The 23,166-nt window shown below is 31.7% G+C and overlaps 1 protein-coding gene and 1 long non-coding RNA gene across 19 annotated transcripts in view; one reads left to right on the top strand and one right to left on the bottom strand.

Annotated features, from left to right (window-relative positions):
- Positions 1-296: 296 nt before the first annotated feature.
- On the top strand, positions 297-22,198 carry LOC143222045 (uncharacterized). Of its 15 annotated transcripts, none has more exons than XR_013011976.1 (8): positions 297-332; positions 3,820-3,900; positions 5,636-5,769; positions 6,561-6,682; positions 10,532-10,681; positions 11,187-11,360; positions 15,732-15,817; positions 19,499-22,010. It is a non-coding gene; the product is annotated as an uncharacterized LOC143222045 (long non-coding RNA). The 15 variants fall into 15 exon arrangements; XR_013011960.1 differs by having other exon boundaries at positions 297-365; XR_013011985.1 differs by having other exon boundaries at positions 327-340.
- The window catches only part of LOC143222031 (protein phosphatase 1 regulatory subunit 16A-like), a 68,440-nt gene continuing 65,008 nt past the window's right edge, over positions 19,735-23,166 (bottom strand). For all 4 annotated transcript variants that reach the window (XM_076447857.1, XM_076447864.1, XM_076447863.1 and 1 more), the window contains exon 11: positions 19,735-22,792. In XM_076447857.1, coding sequence (XP_076303972.1) covers positions 22,100-22,792 — 693 coding nt within the window. In that variant the 3' untranslated portion in view covers positions 19,735-22,099. The remainder of the gene's footprint in view (positions 22,793-23,166) is intronic.

Raw genomic sequence — 23,166 nt, 5'->3', positions numbered from 1 at the left:
TATATAAGAGAAACTTTTTTACTGTCAAATATTAACTGTATAGTTTCGGTTATTAATGTTTTTCCTAAATTATAATTGAAATTTAACAAGAATACTAAAATTATCTTTTGCGTGTATTTGGTCCAGATTATTTTATATTTGGTAGTTATTTAATGAAACTAATGTTAAATAACAATTAAGTAGTAACTCTATCAGTATATAAAAAGGAAGTTTAACAGAATTGTAATTTTGTTTCAAACTATATCTAAATATAGTTTTGAAAAATAAAAGTATATAAAAATATATTTTTATTTTCTAGGTGGCATACGAATAGTAGATTTATAGCAGTGGAAGTATGATTGTAAGGCCTTCAATTACGTTATGATGTAATTGCAAAAACATTTTTGATATTATTTATTGATAATTTATTACAGTTTGCTTCATTTAGACGTTTATCACGAATAATTCTATTTTAACATTGGTGAATTTATTGGGTATTTACTCTATACTATAGGCGTACTTTTCCAGTTTCAGGCTAAGAGCCTGTAATTAATATCGAAGGATGAACTCGAGAGTTGATTGAATATTGTAATTTGTAGTTCACTTAAGAGTTCATGGAAGGAATCTTATCAGTACAGTACTTTATATATTTTATAATACGTACATTAACATCTTGGGTTGAAATATGTAAAGTATCTAGTTTTATTATTATGATCTTATCTTTTATTGAAGGCTACTTTGCATAGATATTGATAATTTAGTGCATTGATTTAGGACTAACGTACATCTGAGCTGATCAAACCTTGTGATGTACTAGGTTTAAGCCCTAAAGCTGTGGTTAATAACAGTGAGGTTACACAATGAATCTTTCATTTTATTTTACCTTTATAAGGTAGAGCTTAAGAGTAATGTACTTGATTACCTATATTTATTAGCATTTTAATGTTGTTTTGCTCCAACTTCTAAGTATATAGCTTGCTGTCAACAGAAGTTAATTTTAAGTGTCAGAACTCGGAAAAATGATTGGTTTGAATTTGATTTTAAGTAATACAGGCATAGAGGTATAACGGAATATGTATATTTTTTCACTACTCTTTTTCACTCTTCAGGTCTAGTCAAAACAGAGAAAGACTTTATTTATTGATATTTAAAACAAAATTATGTTAATAGTACCAAATCTAAGATGTCAACAGAAACATTTGAAGATTTTGAAAGAGATTAATGAACTTTAGTTGTTCTCTCTGTAAAAGGTAGTAATTAGTTTGATGAAATCTCATAATATTTTATATTTTCAGTAAGATTAAGTAGTAACCCTTAAGTTTAAACTTCTAGTTTCTGTAGTGGGTTACTACCTAGTGATTAGTGTTTTAATATTGATGAAAACTGTTATATTTATAGTACAGTTGTAAACATTTACCTTTCAATATAATATTAATTTCTAGTATAAGGAATTGATCATTGTGCACTGGTGCTTTTTAGGGGTAAAAACATATGACATTAGAGGGGCATATAGGGGGCTAATGATGTAGGTAAAAGTAGGTTAGAAGAGCTAATTAATAAGTACTGGGGTTGATAAAGACATTTGAAATAAGAGACCATAAGTTTATATTGTCAGGGATAATTCCCAGAGTTACCTGTTAGGATAAATTTACAAGTAGAGCTAAATACCAGGATTAGGTTACTATGTAAAGATGAGGAGATAGGCTGGTTGGAGTTTTTTGGAATGGATGATGTACATTCATATAGGATAAAAGTTCACTTGTTTCCTTAGGCTGTTAACCCTTTATTTAACTGGCCAGGGGGGAAAGGCCATGTCATCATATTTGTTGACTTGCATTCAAAAATTTATTGAACTATTTTATGAATTTAAGTTTCAAATCTAACTATAGATTATAATTAAAATTTTAATATTATATATGAGTTAATTTTTTAATTTGAAAGTCAGTATTACAAGAACACATCTAAATACATATTAGTGAATCACATGGTATGTTGAAAGCAGCACTGGTTCATATTAGATGTTTGTGATGCTGAAATACGAAGTATATAATTTCAAACCATGAGGGACAAATGTGTTTTGGAAACAGTTCAATATGGTTTTCTTCACCTGTTACTCAAGGAACCGACTAAAAGTAATACTACTTTAAATATAGAAATTATCAACAGGGTAAAATAACCTGAGTGCTGGTGATCACTGTTGTATTAAGTTCAGTGATTTGCTGTATTCAGAGATAAGAAATGATGATGGTTTGGTTACAAATTTTCAACGGATGTGACAAGGATTATCTGTTGTGGATTTAACTGAGTTATTTATAGACACGGATCAGATGTGGGAACTGTTTAAGATAAACTTGTTCCTTACAGAAAGAAAATGGTTAAGTAAAGAAACCACAGAGTTCAAGAGATAAAGTTTAATACATTTAAATTATTGGTGTGACAGTATATTTAGAATATTATAGAAGATAAAGAAATATGGTTAAACATTAAATTAGGACATCAGAAAAGATGTTTATTTTAACATCATTTGAAAAGGTTACTGCTTATGTAGGGTTTAATGTATCTGGATTTTCAGAAAGTTGTCATGTAAAAGGCTTGAAAACAACCCTTCTAAGTGTGGGGAACAAGTTAATGAATTAGAAAAGTGGCTGAATGGAAGAAAACAGTGTTTACAGATGGAGTTCAGTCTCAGGGCTCAGTTTTAGGACCTTTGCCTGTTTTTTATTTACATCAATGACAAAGATATTGTTAAATATTTAGATTAAATTAAGGTCCTGAGTGTTACCAACTGTGAAGAGAATTCTGCTAGTTTACAAAATGATTTAGATCATTTAGTGAGTTGGACAGATAAAAGACAGATGGATTTTAATTACAATAAATGTAAGGCAGTGTATGTGGGTTATCATAATTATAATTTGGATGGGAATAACATTAACCATGTTATGAAGTAAAGAGATCTTGGTGTAATGAATGATCAGTCTCTAAACCCATCCAAGTTGTGTGATGTTAATGGTAGGGCAAATAGGATTCTGGGTTGTATTTACAGAAATATTAAATACAAGTCTAAATAGGTTATAATGTCATCATTATACAGGCCACTGGTCAGGTCACATTTGGAATACTGTGTTTAGTCTTGAGACCCTTACCTTGAGAAAGATGTTAAATTGAAAGGGTTCAGGGAAGGGTGTGTGGGGTGGAGGGGTTGTCATATAAAGAGAGGTTGAAATCTCTCAAACTTTTCTCTCTTGAAAGAAGAACTAGGGAGAACTGATTGAAATGTTTAATGTTATAAAGATAATTCATGGTGTTGATGAATAATGACTTTCATATTTAACAGTGAGAACAGTAGGACTATAGCAGGGTGGGTTGACCTTTTGGAATGGGTTGCCTTCAGATGTTACATAGACAGTAATTTAAACAGGTTTAAGAAAAAGCTTGAAAAGTATATGAATAAGTCCCAAAATGTATTGTATTTTACAAACAACAGTGGGCCTTTTATTTCATCAAGGGCATCCTATCTACAAAATTAAACATTAAAAAACTCAAGCTAGCCCTTATCATTCTAATATTTATCAAGCCCCAGCTTTTGTCACATACATTTGTATGTCACAAGGTTTTACTTTTTGTGAGTTACATTCAAAACTGAAACTATTTTCTAACCATGGTTTACAAATATAACATAAAAATGTAGCTAATAATCCCAATGAGAAGGACATTGAAGAGATTAAATGAATGTTTAACAAGTCTTGTTGTATTTTTAGAAATCTAGAAAAATTGTGATAATTATGTGGCATTGTCTACTTTTTGTTTGTTATTAATCTGTTTTTTTTTTACATTATTTAGATGACAAGAAATATTCAGTGTGGTCATATCAGTATAAAAATGTAGTAGTAGTGTGAGCACCAGTTGACAGCAAAAACCCTGGTGAGTACCGTATTTCATGTTTGTATGTGTATTATTTGTTATTGTTAAATGTATAATTCTTGCAAATAGTCTGTACATCATGTAAGTTGAGCTCCAAGTTCATCTGGTGATTTATTTATTTTATGACAGAAATATTAATTAATTCACAATTTAAAGGACAATAAAGTGTATGTATAAATAGATCTATAATGTATCTCAGAACAGTTGGTATGGGTATTAACACTTTTGTTGATAAAGTAACTTTAAATTAAAGAACATAAAGTTTTATAATAGTGGTCTCATGATTCCAATACTGTTTATTTCTTATCAGACGTTAACTCACAGATGCAGTTTTAATAGATGGTGAGACTAGAATCAGATACTGGGCAAGTTTGTTAAATAACTGTACAAACAGCATGTAGCATCTGTTCATAGTTCTCTCCTTATCAATAAAAGTGTTAATACCCATACTGGCTGTTCTGAGATGCATTTTTATATCAAGTGGATTTCTCATCATCATATTGAAGATAAATGACATTTCACGTTACCATTTGATGTTATTCTAGAAAGAAAGAAAAAAGGTTATTTAGATTTATTTCAAAGTTTGTTTTGAAGGTTATAAGGCTAGTGAATTTGATCAACCTCTTTACTTAGGAAATTTTGTAGGAAACATTTTGAGGTTTTTTTTTAATAACAAAGTGTTTTTATCTTACATCATTTTGCACTCAGAGCAGTCAGGTTTCATTCAGTATATTCATGCTGAAATTTTAGTGAAAATACTTCATTAAAAATTCAAATTTTGTCTACAAATTACACTTGATGATTATTGAATGCTTTAAATTTTATAAAGGTACACAAAGAATATTAGAAGTTATAGTATGGAAACTATAAAGATGAATTTGGGGTTACAAAGTCGGTCTAACTGACCAAGGTTGTAGCAAAACAGTTTAACTTAAAATGAACTGCATGACCACATCCGAGGATTACTTGCGTCAAAGACCAACTATCATTTTAGAAGAATAGAGCTGTTTTAGCTGAAGATGACTGGTACTTTGACAATGAAATTTGTTTCGTAGGCTTACAGTTGTCAAAATAATATACCAAAAAAGACAGTGCATCAAACTATCAATTCCCTTAATAATACAGCATTCAAATTCACTCAAACTCTTTTGTCCAGAGACAACAAGGTTAGAGATCTATATGTCATCACATAACAACTGTCCATTCCAGATACCATCCTAGTGGCCCTTTCTTTATACCCTTTACAACAATTTTATGTCCTTTCTAAGGTAAGTAGCCCAGACTGAACACAGTTCTCCAGATGTGGTCCCATCAGTAATCTGTACAATTATGTTATAACCTTTTTAGGTTTGTTTCTATGATTTCTGTACATAAAACTAAAATCCTGTTTGTCCTATATTAACGCATTATTTTTTATTCTGGTCAGTCGTAAATTTTTATTGGTTCTGAACGAGATGTGCGTTCATGATTGATGTGCTGGTGCTACACATGTACATACAAAAAATTTAAAAATGCTAAGATAATATTAAAATCAGTGATATACATGTTTGATTCAAATAAATAAAAATAACTCTTGTAGTAACATTTTCTATTGTTATTTACCGTAAGATATATGTGACAAAGTTTATACCTTGACCTAATTTAAAGTGTAATATTCAAGTGGAAAGGTCACGGAGTTATATCTTAATATCTTTACATAATAAGAGTTTATTTAAATTTGATTATATTCTACAAGATACCGACGTATTAGAACAAAGCTAAGGCCGTTCCTCTATGTAAATACCAGTTTTACACGTGGATATGGTAACATAAAGCTGCATGTGCCCATGTACAAATTTACATTAGTTAGACGAGGTTGAAAGTTGAAAGGTCAGTGAAACTAATAAATACATGTATAATGTTATGACATTTAAGGTATTTAGAATAAACATTTGTGGTTTAGTGTTATAATCTATAGTCATTCTTGAATGAAAAAACAATTTATATCTATTTTCTAATTTTTATGGTGGTTACGAGGTCTGTCAAATTAACCAAACCAGATATGAGATAAGGAAGATAACATACACAAAGTTTTAGTGAATAAAAGGTTTATTTAGGAGGTTTTACAGTTTACACAAATGGAATTTGGAATTCACTTTGTACTTGGACTAGTTAAAGATTCAGTATATTCACAGACAATGTTTTGTGTAAAAATAGTACATTTAAATAACTTTATATTCAAATGACATGTAATATTTACTAAATTTCTAACAAAGTTTATGAAGATACACAATGTATTAAAAGTTAGTGTGAAAACTATAACAAACATAAAATGGATTAAGTTAGGTCCATGGGACTGATCCAATAATGACAGAGTTGATATGATCGAGGTATCTTGTATAATGTAAAGTATAGAATCATCTGTATTTGTAGTTCTTTAACTTTATGGTATACATTTGTATTGTAAGTGTTTATGTTTTAACTTGTGTTAGAAGTGAACAAGTAATGAACCCACTGAATGCAGAGTGAACTTGTAGTCTGTTGTGTTTTACAATATAGATCTGTGTTAGATTATATGTAGTTAGGTTTATACAAGTATTGTGTGTTTCTTACTATAGTTTTTCTCTTAGATGTTTTTCCTTCTTTCTCGAATAAAGATGTTCTTGTCATGTGTGCTATAGATGGAAACTTCTGTGTTGGATTTGACTCAGAAGAACTTCCCAAGAAAAACGTGTTTAAAGAAATAACAGACCAGGGTTCAAAGGGCTAGCAGACCGGTGCTAATGTCCACATTTATAAAATGGTGATGAATATTGAAGTTTTAATTTCGTGGTATAACTATTCAAAATATTAGGTTTACAGAAATTTCATTTTTGTCTTAAGTTGACTTTACAAACCTTGTTGGCCCAGCATGGCCAGGTGGTTAAGCCGCTTGACTCGTAATCTGAGGGTTGCAGGTTTGAATCTCCATCACACCAAACATGCTCGTTCTTTCAGCTGTGGGGGATTATAATGTAACAGTCAATCCCACTATTCATTGTTAAAAGAGTAGCCCAACAGTTGGTGGTAATGACTAGCTACCTTCCCTCTAGTCTTTCACTGCAAAATTAGGGGCAGATAGCACAGATAGCCCTCGTGTAGCTTTGCGTGAAGTTCGAAAAACAAACCTTGTTTTTAACTTTGTTTTATGTAATGTAGTAAATTTTCTTGAACCTTATATAGGTAAACACGGCTGGTATGGGTCAAGAAAATATTTTATGTAGAGAAGCGAACGACATTTCGACTTTCTTCAGTCATCGTCTGGTTCTCTACAAGTGGGTTTTCTCATCATCACAGATTTCTTGCACCTTGGGTGTTGTTCTGTTTTGTAGTGCATAGTTTGACCTGTAGGTCTACTGGTTATGAAGCTTAGAAAAAGACCTTTAATAGGCACAGAAATAAGTGTTTTTGGATTGTTTTTTTATTTCACCAGTTTCACATAGTAAAACGTTGAACAGCTGTGAAACTTGAATCATTTACTACATTCCTTATCCAGCTGTTACAAGTCTCTCGGGGGTCCTCCTGAGTTCACCTACCAAAACTCATTAAAAGTGTTTTAGTTAGTTCATTGTAACATTAAGACATCAGACAGATTGATACCTGTTCTATGTACGTACTTATAATGACTCAGTCTCCATTGGATAACTGTTGGGATAAAGAAAATGTATTTATAGTGCTAGGAACAAGATGTATTTTGATCTAATGTTTGGGGTCTTGTAACCTTTAGGTTGTTAACTGGATTAGTTATGGTTTCAATACCTGTGGTGAACAGAGCACAGATATCCTCTTGTGTTGCTTTGTGCTTAACGTCAAACAAATTCAGATACTTGAGTGAAATATTTAATGTTAAAAGTGCAGCCAGAATAGAAAAATATCAGTGTTTATAGAAACATAAACGCAAGATAATACAATATAATCTGGTTCATTAAAAGGCAGGTACACTGAATGTTGTACACATCTGAACATGTACCAGTCAAAAGTTCAAATAATTCTGATTGATAACATCCATTCTACCTGCTTTTCACTGTTAATAGTTTGCAATATACCTTCTGGTTTTTATTTTTAAACATTGATTCGTAAAAATAAACTGTTTTTTGCATTGAATATACTTACTGTTTCCAATTTTAAAATATAACACACAGATTTTGAACTATTCTTTGTCATATACCTGGTGGATTTTATTTCTAAAATGTTGCTAAACAAATAATGAACTATGTCATACACCTGGTGGATTTTATTTCTAAAATGTTGCTAAACAAATAATGAACTGTGTCATATACCTGGTGGATTTTATTTCTAAAATGTTGCTAAACAAATAATGAACTATGTCATACACCTGGTGGATTTTATTTCTAAAATGTTGCTAAACAAATAATGAACTATGTCATACACCTGGTGGATTTTATTTCTAAACTGTGCTAAACAAATAATGAACTATGACATACACCTGGTGGATTTTATTTCTAAAATGTTGCTAAACAAATAATGAACTATGTCATACACCTGGTAGATTTTAATTCTAAAATGTTGCTAAACAAATAATGAACTGTGTCATATACCTGGTGGATTTTCTTTCTAAAATGTTGCTAAACAAATAATGAACTGTCATACACCTGGTGGATTTTATTTCTAAAATGTTGCTAAACAAATAATGAACTGTCATACACCTGGTGGATTTTATTTCTAAAATGTTGCTAAACAAATAACGAACTATGTCATACACCTGGTGGAATTTCTTTCTAAAATGTTGCTAAACAAATAGCGAACTATGTCATACACCTGGTGGATTTTATTTCTAAAATGTTGCTAAACAAATAATGAACTATGTCATACACCTGGTGGATTTTATTTCTAAAATGTTGCTAAACAAATAATGAACTATGTCATACACCTGGTGGATTTTATTTCTAAAATGTTGTAAACAAATAATGAACTATGTCATACACCTGGTGGATTTTATTTCTAAAATGTTGCTAAACAAATAATGAACTGTCATACACCTGGTGGATTTTATTTCTAAAATGTTGCTAAACAAATAATGAACTGTCATACACCTGGTGGATTTTATTTCTAAAATGTTGCTAAACAAATAATGAACTGTCATACACCTGGTGGATTTTATTTCTAAAATGTTGCTAAACAAATAATGAACTATGTCATACACCTGGTGGATTTTATTTCTAAAATGTTGCTAAACAAATAATGAACTATGTCATACACCTGGTGGATTTTATTTCTAAAATGTTGCTAAACAAATAACGAACTATGTCATACACCTGGTGGATTTTATTTCTAAAAAGTTCCTAAACAAATAATGAACTGTCATACACCTGGTGGATTTTATTTTTAAAAGCTAGAGTAAAAATATTGAAGTATTCTTTCCATGATAGCCAGAGCTTTTTATTTTTAAAAGCTGGTAAATAAATTAATATTTTTATAATGTAGATGATTGTTTTCAGTTGAGTTATAACATATATTGTTAGTCAGTAATGGATGTTCTTGCCTTATGAGTTAGTTTGATAAAGTAATGTCTTAATACCAGTGAGTTCTGCTTGTTGTTGAGTTTTTTTTTTATTTTAGTAAATATCAGTTGTACTCTGAACACAAAGAAATTCTTAAATTATGGAGATAAATTATTTTTCAGTTATGAAATTTTACTTTATATTTCAAGAGTATTTGCACAATATGTTTACAAATTTACAGTTATGATTCAGAACTACAGTATTGTTTAGGAAAGCATATATAAGTTCACACTACTGAACAGTGTCACAACCCAAACTGTTCACTGTGGGGTCTGACATGCTAAACACTGAACATGACCCATGTGGATATACATACAGTTGGTAGAAGAGAGATTTCTATATATTCAAGTACATTTCAGAAAATGTTAAAAATCATATGAATTACTTGAAGAAAGTTCTATTCTTTATGGTAGCAGGAGTTATGAAAAAACATCTTACAGCCATATCTGGATAGAGACAGAACTGTTTATATAGTTATAGTAAGTGAACAGTTCTTAACAAGAACGTTATGAAAAAAACCATCTTATAGCCATATGTGGATAGACACAGAACTGTTTATATAGTTGTAGTAAGTGAACAGTTCTTAACAAGAATGTTATGAAAAAAACCCATCTTATAACCATATGTGGGTAGACACAGAACTGTTTATGTAGTTATAGTAAGTGAACAGTTCTTAACAAGAACGTTATGAAAAAAAAACATCTTATAGCCATATGTGGATAGACACAGAACTGTTTATATAGTTGTAGTAAGTGAACAGTTCTTAACATGAACTTGAGAACTCATGACACTTGTGGTCCTTTTATTAAAACTTGTTAATTGGTACAGTGTAAAAAGGTACCATGAACTGTGTGTGTGCTTGTGTTGAATAGATGTTTCTTATTGTCAACTGTGATGAGTTGAAATGTGTTGGTTTTGTATGTTCTGTAATGTTCTTACCTGTATTGAGAACACAATCAACACTACAGTGTAAGAATCGTTATCTTTTAATGACTTAGAACTTAGTTCAAGGTTAATAGAAAATCAGTTGAACAAAACATTATACAGTAACTGTTGTTCGTGTCTTTATAAGTGTTTATTGTCTACCTTAGGTGTTCTGTTCAGTAACAGTAGAACAGTCTGTCTTCTCCATCTTGTCAGACTGTCCAAGATGGACAGTGTCATCCTTACTGGACAACATGTTTCACCAAAGGAAACATTCAGGATAAGACTCACTAATCAGCTTGTTACATGCAGTACTTGTATGTTGAGTTGGTTCTGTTTGATTTATGTTGAATTACATGGATAACTTAGGAAATTCAATGTACCAGTGTAAACCTGGATATGTATTTTACTCAGGATAGTGTAAGCTGTTATAATAACTTTGAAGTTTAAACAGCTTGATAAAACCCTGGTTAAATAAACATGTTAAAATATTTATAAATAATGTAAGAATACTTATTACAGTTGCTATTTTGTTATTACAGCTTCATCAGGACTTGTTCAAATTATTACTTGTTCATAAGGACTAGATGTTTATCTGAACATTTCAACACATTTAATGGCATTCTAAACCTTTGAGATGTCATTCAATGTTTTATACAATTGTTGTCTGTAAGTTTGTGACATTTCTTCAACTAACTTACAAAATTTCTCCTTATGTAGTTTGTAACAAAAGGTTTTCTGTTTATCAAAATCTCAATCTATGTACATTCAGATGTGATATAAATAATAACTATTGATTGTTCATTATATTGTTGGTTTCAGATGTTTGACAAACTGTTAAAGTAACCTCTTCCATAATCAAGTGTGTATGGAAGTACTTGACAGTTTACACATGTTCCACCTGGTGTTGGTCATTTGTAACAAAGTCTATAACTGGTACTGTTCACACTGAACAGGAACATGGGAAAAGAATTGTAACAGATGAATGAACTTCAGGTAAACATCTGTAGGAACAACAGAAAAAATGTATCTTGTGATGACATTAAGTTAATACAATTTAAATTATACCAGATCATAAGTGTTGTACAGTTAATGATATGTGTTAATAGTTTAATAGATGGACTTAATAATCAATTGGTTTACAATGTTCTCTACAACTTGTACAGGTAACAATAAAAAGTGTCTTGTTTTCAAACTTACCTGGCAGTGTTTAATTGATGTTAATGTTGTATTTGTTTAGATATAATCTGTTATGTAATTTTGCACTTTCCAGATGGGTCACAGGTCATTACATTTGTTGATTTGTATTCAAAATTTTATTTAAACACAGTGGCCACTATTCACCTCTTTCTATTTTTGAAGATGGTCCCTTATATGTACTTACTTGCATATGATGTGTGAATAACCAATTAGAAACTCAGAATGTCCTCTTGATGTGCGAATAACCAATTAGAAACTCAGAATGTCCTCTTGATGTGTGAATAACCAATTAGAAACTCAGAATGTCCTCTTAGTGATTTTCTCAGCTATTTTCATATATAACAATGTCTTTTCTTTCTTTCAAGATAAACCTTTGAGCTGGTAAGTTCCATCTTCAGTCTGTTTAGTTTCAAATACAGATTAATTATTAACTTGATAAATTATAATTAAATTCTATGTAATCCGTGAAGTAATTAATGATTTCTTGTTATTCATGTAAAACCTAAACAAAAATATTTCACATCCTCCATGTGCAAAACATCTTAAGGCTTAGCTAACTCAGACAAACAACAAAGAGTACAAAGGTTGTAACTAGAAGAATTCATTGTGTACTTTATATTCTGTTCTATGTTTTATGAAAATTAAGTTTAAGACCCTGTTTGTAAATATTAATAACTCGTACATGTATACATTTGATAATAATTGTGTGATACTGAATACTGGACTAAAACACACACAACACAGGCCAACTTGTATAAACTAAAGGTCACCTTAATGTTACTGAATAACTCATACATGTATTCATTTGATAACAATTGTGTGGCACTGAATACTGGACTAAAACACACACAACACAGGCCAACTTGTTTCAACTAAAGGTCACCTTAATGTTATTGGATACAATAACGTGAGTACATGTGAACTGTATCATTGTAACTTCAGTATTGTTAGCCAGACACAGCTGAAAGGTGAATATAATTGATATATATAAATGTGTAATGTTATGATAGTTATTTAGTCTAAACATTTGTTCTTGTTTTATAAGCTTTCGTTATTCTACCAAGAAAAAGACAATTTTTTATGACAGTTACAAAATCAAATTGACTGAACCTATACAGAGATTTATTAGTCAAAATATAAGTTTTTCTCAAGAAACATTTGATAAAACTATCTGGACACAGCAAGGATTTTGTGTGTGAAATTTGAATTTTTTCTGATACACAAAAGTATTATTAATCTTAAAATGAAAGTTATTTTATATGTCAGAGAGGTAATGTGATAATAGGAACAGTTTGTATGTCAGAGAGGTAATGTGATAATAGGAACAGTTTGTATGACATAGAGGTATGAAAGTAGAAAATGACATGGAGAAAACTTGGTAAGTCAATCAAAACTGGACATTTGATACCTTGTTCTTTTTTGTTAATAGACTGTCTTGATATTTCATATGTAAAGTGAGAATCCATTAGAGACCTTTCACTGAAAATATGGAATTATTTAGATTACCACAGTCTGAGCTACAGAAATATAAAACTGCTATCACTTTTAATATACACAGTTTGTAGTGTGGGTTGTTTTCACTGTACACCACATTACTTTTAATACACACAGTTTGTAGTGTGGGTTGTTTTCACTGTACACCACATTACTTTTAATATACAGACAGTTTATAGTGTGGGTTGTTTTCACTGTACACCACATTACTTTTAATATACACACAGTTTGTAGTGTGGGTTGTTTTCACTGTACACCACATTATGTTTAATATACACACAGTTTGTAGTGTGGGTTGTTTTCACTGTACACCACATACTTTTTTAATACACCACATTACTTTTAATATACACACAGTTTATAGTGTGGGTTGTTTTCACTGTACACCACATTACTTAGTGTGGGTTGTTTTAATATACACACAGTTTGTACACACAGTTTGTGGGTTGTTTTCACTGTACACCACATTACGTTTAATATACACAGTTTGTAGCGTGGGTTGTTTTCACTGTACACCACATGACTTTTAATATACACACAGTTTATAGTGTGGGTTGTTTTCACTGTACACCACATGACTTTTAATATACACACAGTTTGTAGTGTGGGTTGTTTTCACTGTACACCACATTACTTTTAATATACACACAGTTTATAGTGTGGGTTGTTTTCACTGTACACCACATTACTTTTAATATACACACAGTTTGTAGTGTGGGTTGTTTTCACTGTACACCACATTATGTTTAATATACACACAGTTTGTAGTGTGGGTTGTTTTCACTGTACACCACATTACTTTTAATATACACACAGTTTGTAGTGTGGGTTGTTTTCACTGTACACCACATGACTTTTAATATACACACAGTTTATAGTGTGGGTTGTTTTCACTGTACACCACATTACTTTTAATATACACACAGTTTGTAGCGTGGGTTGTTTTCACTGTACACCACATTACGTTTAATATACAGTTTGTAGCGTGGGTTGTTTTCACTGTACACCACAGTACTTTTAATATACACACAGTTTGTAGTGTGGGTTGTTTTCACTGTACACCACAGTACTTTTAATATACACACAGTTTGTAGTGTGGGTTGTTTTCACTGTACACCACATTACTTTTAATATACACACAGTTTGTAGTGTGGGTTGTTTTCACTGTACACCACAGTACTTTTAATATACACACAGTTTGTAGTGTGGGTTGTTTTCACTGTACACCACATTACTTTTAATATACACACAGTTTGTAGTGTGGGTTGTTTTCACTGTACACCACATTACTTTTAATATACACACAGTTTGTAGCGTGGGTTGTTTTCACTGTACACCACAGTACTTTTAATATACACACAGTTTGTAGTGTGGGTTGTTTTCACTGTACACTACATGACTTTTAATATACACACAGTTTGTAGTGTGGGTTGTTTTCACTGTACACCACATTACGTTTAATATACACACAGTTTGTAGTGTGGGTTGTTTTCACTGTACACTACATGACTTTTAATATACACAGTTTATAGTGTGGGTTGTTTTCACTGTACACCACAGTACTTTTAATATACACACAGTTTGTAGTGTGGGTTGTTTTCACTGTACACCACATTACGTTTAATATACACACAGTTTGTAGTGTGGGTTGTTTTCACTGTACACTACATGACTTTTAATATACACACAGTTTGTAGTGTGGGTTGTTTTCACTGTACACCACATTACGTTTAATATACACACAGTTTGTAGCAGTTTGTAGTGGGTTGTTTTCACTGTACACCACATCACTTTTAATATACACACAGTTTATAGCGTGGGTTGTTTTCACTGTACACCACATGACTTTTAATATACACACAGTTTGTAGTGTGGGTTGTTTTCACTGTACACCACAGTACTTTTAATATACACACAGTTTGTAGTGTGGGTTGTTTTCACTGTACACCACATTACTTTTAATATACACAGTTTGTTTCAAATGTGCTGTTGTTTTCATATACATGTATTTAGCTAGGTTATTAGTACTTCCAGAATGGGAGAGTTTTTCATGTTACTATTGCAAGAATGTATTAGTAACATTCTAAGACAACTGATTGGGTTTAACAGTTGTTAACTGCCTTATCTTGTTAAATTTGGAAGTATTTCTTTTAGTGTTGGTTAAAGTTTTAAGGTTGTGCACCATAATGAGTGTAACAAAATTATAAAATGTGGGTGAATCAGTGTTTGTCTCTAGGTGGTACATCAGTACATGTCAGTCAAAAGGGACAAGAAATGACAGTTGACCAGGGTGAAGCAATATATGTAGTTGTGTCAGTACCTGGAAGATAAGACAAGAAGTATTAGTATTTTATGATATGTTGTTAAAATAACATTGTATTATCTGTCCACGGGTTAAGAAATTTGTTACAAACATTTCCATTATACATTAACTTGTAAATTTTTCTTGATAAAAATAACACCAACTGTGAACTGTTTTTCTTTGTGTTGTTAATAGATTTTTATAACTTAGAATTTGTTTTTCTAATGTCTAATATGAGATATTAGTTTTGATAAGCTTTTAATGTTTTGTTTTTCACTATGAAGTTCACATCTGCTCTCTAGAAAATCCAAGTTTGTTTTTAATGTTACACATAAATTCTTTCTACAGCTGAATGTAATTGTTTCTTCCAGGTAATGGATCAGTTACTGTTCTACTGCTTGTAAACAAAAAGATTAACAGTTATGAACAAAGGTTTCATCCTCTCTTCAACCATCAGGTAGGTGAAATGTGATCCATCTGTGTACTTTATGTGTTGTTAAGACAAGAAATGGTGGTTTTGTTCAGGTTGTTAAAGACATCACTTGGTTTTGAAACAAACACCTTCCACATTTACATGTTTTTCCATTAAGACGGTGCTGCAGAAAGCGAAAATGATGGTAGTCTGAGGGTGCCATATCTGGAGAATATGGTAGGTTGTGGTGAACTTCGCAACCCAGTTCAACTCCATAATTTTATGTTGCATCAAATGTTCAACATGGAGACATGCATCGTTGTGAAGAAGAAAGACACTTTTCTCTTTCTGATGAAAAACTTGATTTAAATGGTCCAGTTACTAACTAAAGATGTCTGTGTTCAGGACTTAGATACGAATTTCCCCAAATTCACAGCATCACTTTCTCCAGATGGCATCCACGTTTGGACGTCACAGCTTGTTTTTGGCATTTGATATTGTGATAGACAATCCATCTTTCATCAGTCGTGACATTTCTGTCTAAAACTGGTTCTTTCACATTATGCACTAGAAAAGCTGAAGTAACATTCACACGGGGGAGAGTTTATGGGGCACACAATCACCTTATGGTGTTTCCCCATATTCATTAGATGTTTATATATTGTTTCATGAGTGTGTTAACTTGGATTCAACAAGTGTCTTCAGGGCTAACAAGTTTTTAAGGCTAAAGTCACCTGAACCAAAAATTTTGATGGTGTCAGACTGGTGAGTAAAACAGTTTTTATCAGTTATACAAACAGCTATCAAAGGATGATTGATTTACAAACCACATTAAACTGTGTTTTAGGTTCATGTTTTATTTTTAATGATATACTAGTCACTCTTTTTCTAGGGCTAACCCTTGGGGTGGAGGGATGTTTGTCAAAAGCAACATTGCAATTAGAAGTTCTTATCAATTTTACAGGGGCATGGAGGGGCAAATACAAAGTTTGTACAGACCACAATTTTCAGTGATGTTGAGAAAACCCACTTATAGAGAAATATATATGTGAAAACAGCTCGTTTGGGTTGAGAAAATATTTTACATAGAAGAGCGAACAACGTTTCGAACTTCTTCAGTCATCGTCAGGTTCACAAAGAAAGAAAGAGGTAACTGACCGGAAGCTGACCACATGTTTGGAAGGGGTTGTGTAACTGAGTGTCGGAATGTAGAGGGCGTGCTTAGATGTTTGAATATATAATTTTATTTATTTTATTATATTAATATTGGTATAAAGGCGTTCCTTTGTATTGGTTTATTTCGGGCTTGAGTTGTTGTATAAGTAAGGCTTCTTTAATTTTGTGTTTGTTTATGTTTGTTTATTTAGTATTTGAGTGTTCTCTATGGTTATGTTGTGTTTATTTGACTTGCAGTGTTCAAAAACGTGTGAAGGTGACTTTTTGTGTTCTTTAAATCTGGTTTCCATTTTCCTACTTGTTTCTCAAATATAGAAGTCGTGGCAGTTATCACATTGTATTTTATAAATAATGTTGGTGTGGTGTTTGTCAGTGTAGTTTTTACATAGTATAGACCTCAGTTTTGTGACTGGTTTTTGAATAAATTTGGTATTAACTGGAATGTCATATATTGGTTATTTGTCTGCTGATGTCGGGAATATATGGTATACAGCAGTATATGGTTTCGTGATTATTTACTTTTGTTGGTTGATTTTGCTTTCTGTCTAGGTGTGTGCATATAATGTTTTCTACGGTTTGTGGAGGAAACTTATTGATGTTGATGAAGTATTGTTTTATTTTGTCTAATTCATCGTTAATTTTATCTGGTGAGCATAGTTTTATGGCTGTGTTTATTTGGTTTCTTAGTGTGTTGAGGTTTTGTTTTGTTTCATGTGCTGAGTCCCAAGGAATGTATAGTCCAGTATGGGTGATTTTTCGGTGGATTTCTGTTTTCAATTGTGTGTCGATTCTTGTAATTTTGAGGTTAAGAAATGATATTTGATTGCTTTCTTCTTGTTCACATGTGAAGTTAATGTTGGGATGTATAGAGTTAATGTGATTGAAAAAATTAAGTGTGTGTTCTGTAGACATGAATCCCGCAATTGTGTAGTCTACATATCCGTACCAGCATAGTGGTGGATGTAATGCTGTGTTAATTGCTTGTGTTTCAACTTGTCATAAAAATATTAGCTAGAACTGGTGATACTGGGTTGCCCATGCTTAGGCCATTTGTTTGTATATAGTTGTGGTTGTTGAACATGAAGTTTGTCTTTATCGTGGTGAATTCTATGAGGGTTGCTAATTGGTTGCTGGGAATGTCTATAGTTTGGTTAGGGTCTCGGATATAGAGTTCTAAGGCTATCTTGCAGGCTTCAGTGGTTGGAACTTCTGTAAAGAGGAATATAACACCGAAACTGGCAATTAAGGCTTTATGATTAAGTTGATTTAGATTAGACTTTAAATTAAAATTTGATGAATGAGCTGGCTGATGTTACATATTTGAAGAATGCCCATGCTATATATTTACCAAGATTGTAATTAAACGATTCATATGTGGACAATCTGGTTTATAAGGTTTGGGGATGCCGTATATTTGTGATGTGCGTGAGTTGGTTTTACGTAGGTAGGAATAAAGTGTTTGTGAAATTGGCTTTTTTTCATTTTTAGTAGTAATTTGTTTAGTTGCGTCTCGTGTGTCTTTGTTGGATTTGTGTGTATTGGTTTAAATTTGTTCGTGTCTGATAGGATGTTCTTCATTTTTTGTGTGTATTCATTCGTGTTCATTATGACTACAGTGTTTCCTTTATCTGCTTTTAGAATTTTTATGTTTTTGTCTTGTTTTAGGTTTTTAATGGAATTAATGTCTCTTTTTGTAAGATTGTTTTGTAAAAAAATTCTTTGAAAAAAATCGTTTAAGATGTTGTTTTTAGGTGTTTCTGGAAAATATAAATTTTTAATTTTACCTGGGAAGTTTGGCTGTTGGATGTCAATAAAATTGTATAAGTTGTCTTCTTTCTGTTGGTTGTTTTTTGGTTGTTTCTTTGTTTTTGTTTTCTGTAGAAAGTATCACAAGTCTCCTGGCTAGATCTTCTAAACATGTTTTGATTTCTATGGTTGGAATGTACCTAGGTGCTATTGCAAAGTTGAGTCCTTTGTTAAGTAGATATATCTCATCTGTGTTTAATTGTCGGTCGGATCGGTTAATTATGAGGTTAGTCAACGGCTTGCCGTGATGTCTTTTCTGTTGTGTGCAAGTCAAATAAACACAACATTACCATAGAAAACGCTCAAATACTAAATAAAGAAACAAACATAAACAAACGCAAAATTAAAGAAGCCTTACTTATACAACAACTTAAACCCAAAATAAACCAATATAAAGGAACGCCTTTCTATCTATATTAAATATAATAAAATAAATAATATAAAATTATATATTCAAACATCTAAGCACACACCCTCTACATTACGACAGTCAGTTACCTCTTTCTTTCTTTGTGAACCTGACGATGACCGAAGGTCAAAACGTTGTTCGCTCTTCTACGTAAAATATTTTATCAACCCAAATGAGCCGTTTTTGCATGTATAAACCACAATTCTGCTCAGAGCGAGCTCCTTCTTTTGTTGAAACAAATTTTAAAATAAAGAAATACAACAGTCTGTCGATTAAAGTTTGAGAAAATATCAGATTTATGTTGATTTTCTGTACAATTCTCTACTTCATGCTAGTTTAAACTCACTGGTTCCTCGACTTGGAGTCTATCACCCAAAAGTTTTTTACCCACGTTTAGTAAACAGAAGCTTCTTAAAACTGAAGAGAAAGACCAAGGTTTAGAAAGTATGTCAGATGTGTCATTTCCATGGATTATTTAGTTTAGGAATTTCTAATTCTCTACTTACACAAGTGAAAATCTCCATGTATGGACAAGGAAAGTTAAAAAAGGAAGTTGAAAGAAACGTAAAACTGGTCAACAGTTGTCATTTATTACATAAATGTTCTCAGTAAAAGTGTTCAATAAGTTACATATCAAGATAGACATTTTGTTTGTAGTTGCCATAGAAACATCTCTTAACTTTTTTGTATAGTATTCCTCACTATATGTGCTAACAAGTACTAAACAAAGTTAAAACAATCACAACTACAATTTTAAACACTTAATAAAATCAATGAAAATAATTCTAGAAAGTTCTAAATTTTAGGTAAGTGGAATGTTTAGGAAAATTCTAACGCTAATCTCTTTAGAACACTATACAAAGTGTAAAAGTACATATATAATGCTTTCAGAATTAGTAACAATAAAAGCATTGAATGAAACTGAATTATTTATTAAAATGCATGAGATTCAGAAAGTTGAATAGATTAAAAACACTCCTGTAGTACACTGCAGTAAAATAAGTTTAAATAACAACTCATGTAAAGGTTATAATCTACATATGTACCATTTAATATTTATTTTGGGATGTCACCAACTCCAAGTTTTAAAATTACTTTTCGAGAATTGCTACAAAATATTTTATCAGACCAACTATTTTAATCTGTTATTTGCCTTTCTCTTCGTTTATTCTTTAATAAACGTATTTCACAAATGTTCGTTTGATTGTAATATAAGAAGCAAATTTGATGGCCAGTCAGAAGAGATAACCATAAGTTTCATTCTATTTTTTTTTCCTAACAATAAATTTATTCTTACGATTCTGCAAGATGGTAACTACAGGTGACTTGGTTTTACTAGAATATCATACTTTGATTTTTCGTATTAGCCTGTTATAAGTTTGCTCTATGTTTGTGTTCCAACTGCTGATATATAAACTCATTATGAATGATTTATATATAATCAAACAAATTAACAGGAAATTTTCCCTTAAGAAATGTATCTTTAGCACAAAACTAGAGAGACATCCTTATATAAACATTTGATATTATTTTAAATGCATTACCAAAATCACCATGATTGTGAGGTCTCATGCAATACCACAGTGAAAATTATATAAAAACTACATCACATAAAGAATAATTCATCCATTGACTGAAAAAACACCAACAGAACTGCCATGAGTCAACTTAAAAGTATGCAACAATTTCTCTTTATGTGAGGAAAACCTCACAGAGTTATTTGATACAACCATAGGTCTTCTGATCTTAAGATCTATGGTGTACAAGTTGTGACTAAAAAATAAACTATTTTTTTTACTAAAGCACCAATATAGCTCTCAGTCTGTTCTGAAATGGTGAACTATGGAACTGTAGAAATGGACACATTGTTTGCATTTCATAAAACATCAGTAAACTGAACGTAAAGAAAAATTACTCCCTCCTGCATGTGAAGAAGTAATAATTACCACCCTGTAATTGTACACTTTTTACTATTAAGACAGTAATAACCATTATAAACCTATGAAGTTACCAGTAATGTATGTACACATTTTTTACAACGTATAATAAAGAATGCACAAACATACACACAAAACAACACGTGTCATAATTAGTTTGTTAACCATCAGTTGGTTATTCACAACTTCAGTTAGATAAGTCTTCTTAAAGAACAAAAACCAGTTATATTTCATAAAAAAAAACCTTTCATTAACTGGAACACACAATTTTCAGTAAATATCCCTGTGGTCTGTCAGTAACATTGTATAAATTATAGAGGGTTCACTTAACTGTTTGTAGACTGGACTGATAAATGTGAAATCTGTGATAGTAAAAAAACAAATATGAAACACTGATATAAAAATGCATATTTACAGAGACTCGTGTCTCTATAATGTATATATTTATGTATTAGTAGCTGGAATGTTTTCTGGCATTAAATATTTACCCTTTATGATTATGCTAGTGGTGAAAATAATAAAAATAAATTAATCTGAAAAATATTTTTCAAAAGTAAGCATTTAATGATCTGGAAACCATCTTAGTTAGAAATATAAAATACGAAACAAAGTTCCATAAATATTATTCAAATAGCAATGACATGCAACCCAGTAGCTGACACACAGATATATAGCATATTCTTTAGAAATTTTATGCCTAAACCCACATAAGATTCCTTTCACTGCAACTGATCCAATGAGATAAAGGACTAGCATGACTTGTGTTGTGACTTGCTTCTGTTTATAGTAATTAAAAATAAAAACTGTGTAACAAATGTGTTTTACCTTGTACCGATCTCTTGTTAAGACTAATGACCATTGAGTAACAGATGTAATTTCTTTTGTTAAACAATAAACCAAACAAATATAGGGTTGTTTCTCCTTTTTGTTTCTTATGTAAAAATATCGAGTTATCTTACAGGATAACCTATACACTGAAGCAAGCCAATGTTAAATACGTCACATTAACACGCAACACCCACGACGGTTAGGCTCACCGACTATTTCTGAAGGGTTGCTACGATATCTGCGTAGAGAACTCTGCCGAGATCCCACCGGATCATAAGAATAAGTGGCTATAAACTGATGGCCATTGTGCTCCACGGACGTGTTTGGCACATCCTGCTGTGAAAGCGTGAGGCTGTTACGATGTCGAACTTCAGCACGTTGCTTCTTCAAGTCAGCTAGAGTTCCAGGGTTGGGGCTGTAAGGGGAGCTGGTGTTGACTGTCACGTGAATTTCAACTTTAACAGACTCTCCTTGTGATCTGGTTGGCACAGGCTGGTTATTAGTTGTGTCTGAGGATGAAGTTAAAGCACTGTCAGCAACCTCTTGGTTTTCCACTGGGCTACAGCCATTCTTATCAGGAGGGTCCATTTCTTGGTTGGCAGTTACGTTACTTTCTTTAAGTTGAGTGGCATTATCTTTCAAGACACCCGAAGAAAAATTTTCACCAAGTTCCTTCTTTGGATGTTCTGTCTCGTCAAAGATGTCAGCTATTTCTTTTGCTGGACGTCCCTTCAGTCTTTGTAAAGTGTCTTTGTTACCCACTGGCATAGCCGATAACTCCACATAATCCAAATCAACTGATGGATCATACCTGGTTTCTTTCTCAAACTCTTGGGAATCTTGCTGCTGTTTTGTCTCATCATCCTGTACAAACATGACAATAAAACAGAAAACAATCCCAACAATAGCAATAGTAGCAATAGAAATATTTTCTAAAGGAAGTAAAATCAAGGCTGAATATTCTATATCACCTAAGATGTGAAAAGCCATGCACAAATATTAGAACAATGAAGTGACTAACCAAAAACGTTTGGAACTGACCGTAGACTAGTTGGTATTCCTACAATAGTAGTGGTAAAAAAAATATAAAACGGAAGTAAAGTCTGAATATTCTATACCATAAAAGATGTGAAAAAAAATAAACAGAATACTAAAACAATAACATTACTGACAAAATGCCAACAGTAGACCAGACAGTAAATCTCTACTTATGTCACAAAACACTTGATTTGAAGACA

This window comes from Tachypleus tridentatus, chromosome 1, assembly GCF_004210375.1.
Source record: "Tachypleus tridentatus isolate NWPU-2018 chromosome 1, ASM421037v1, whole genome shotgun sequence".
NCBI lineage: Eukaryota > Metazoa > Arthropoda > Merostomata > Xiphosura > Limulidae > Tachypleus > Tachypleus tridentatus.
The sequence above is the reverse complement of the archived record's forward strand: the minus strand, read 5'-3'. Positions and strand labels throughout refer to the sequence as shown.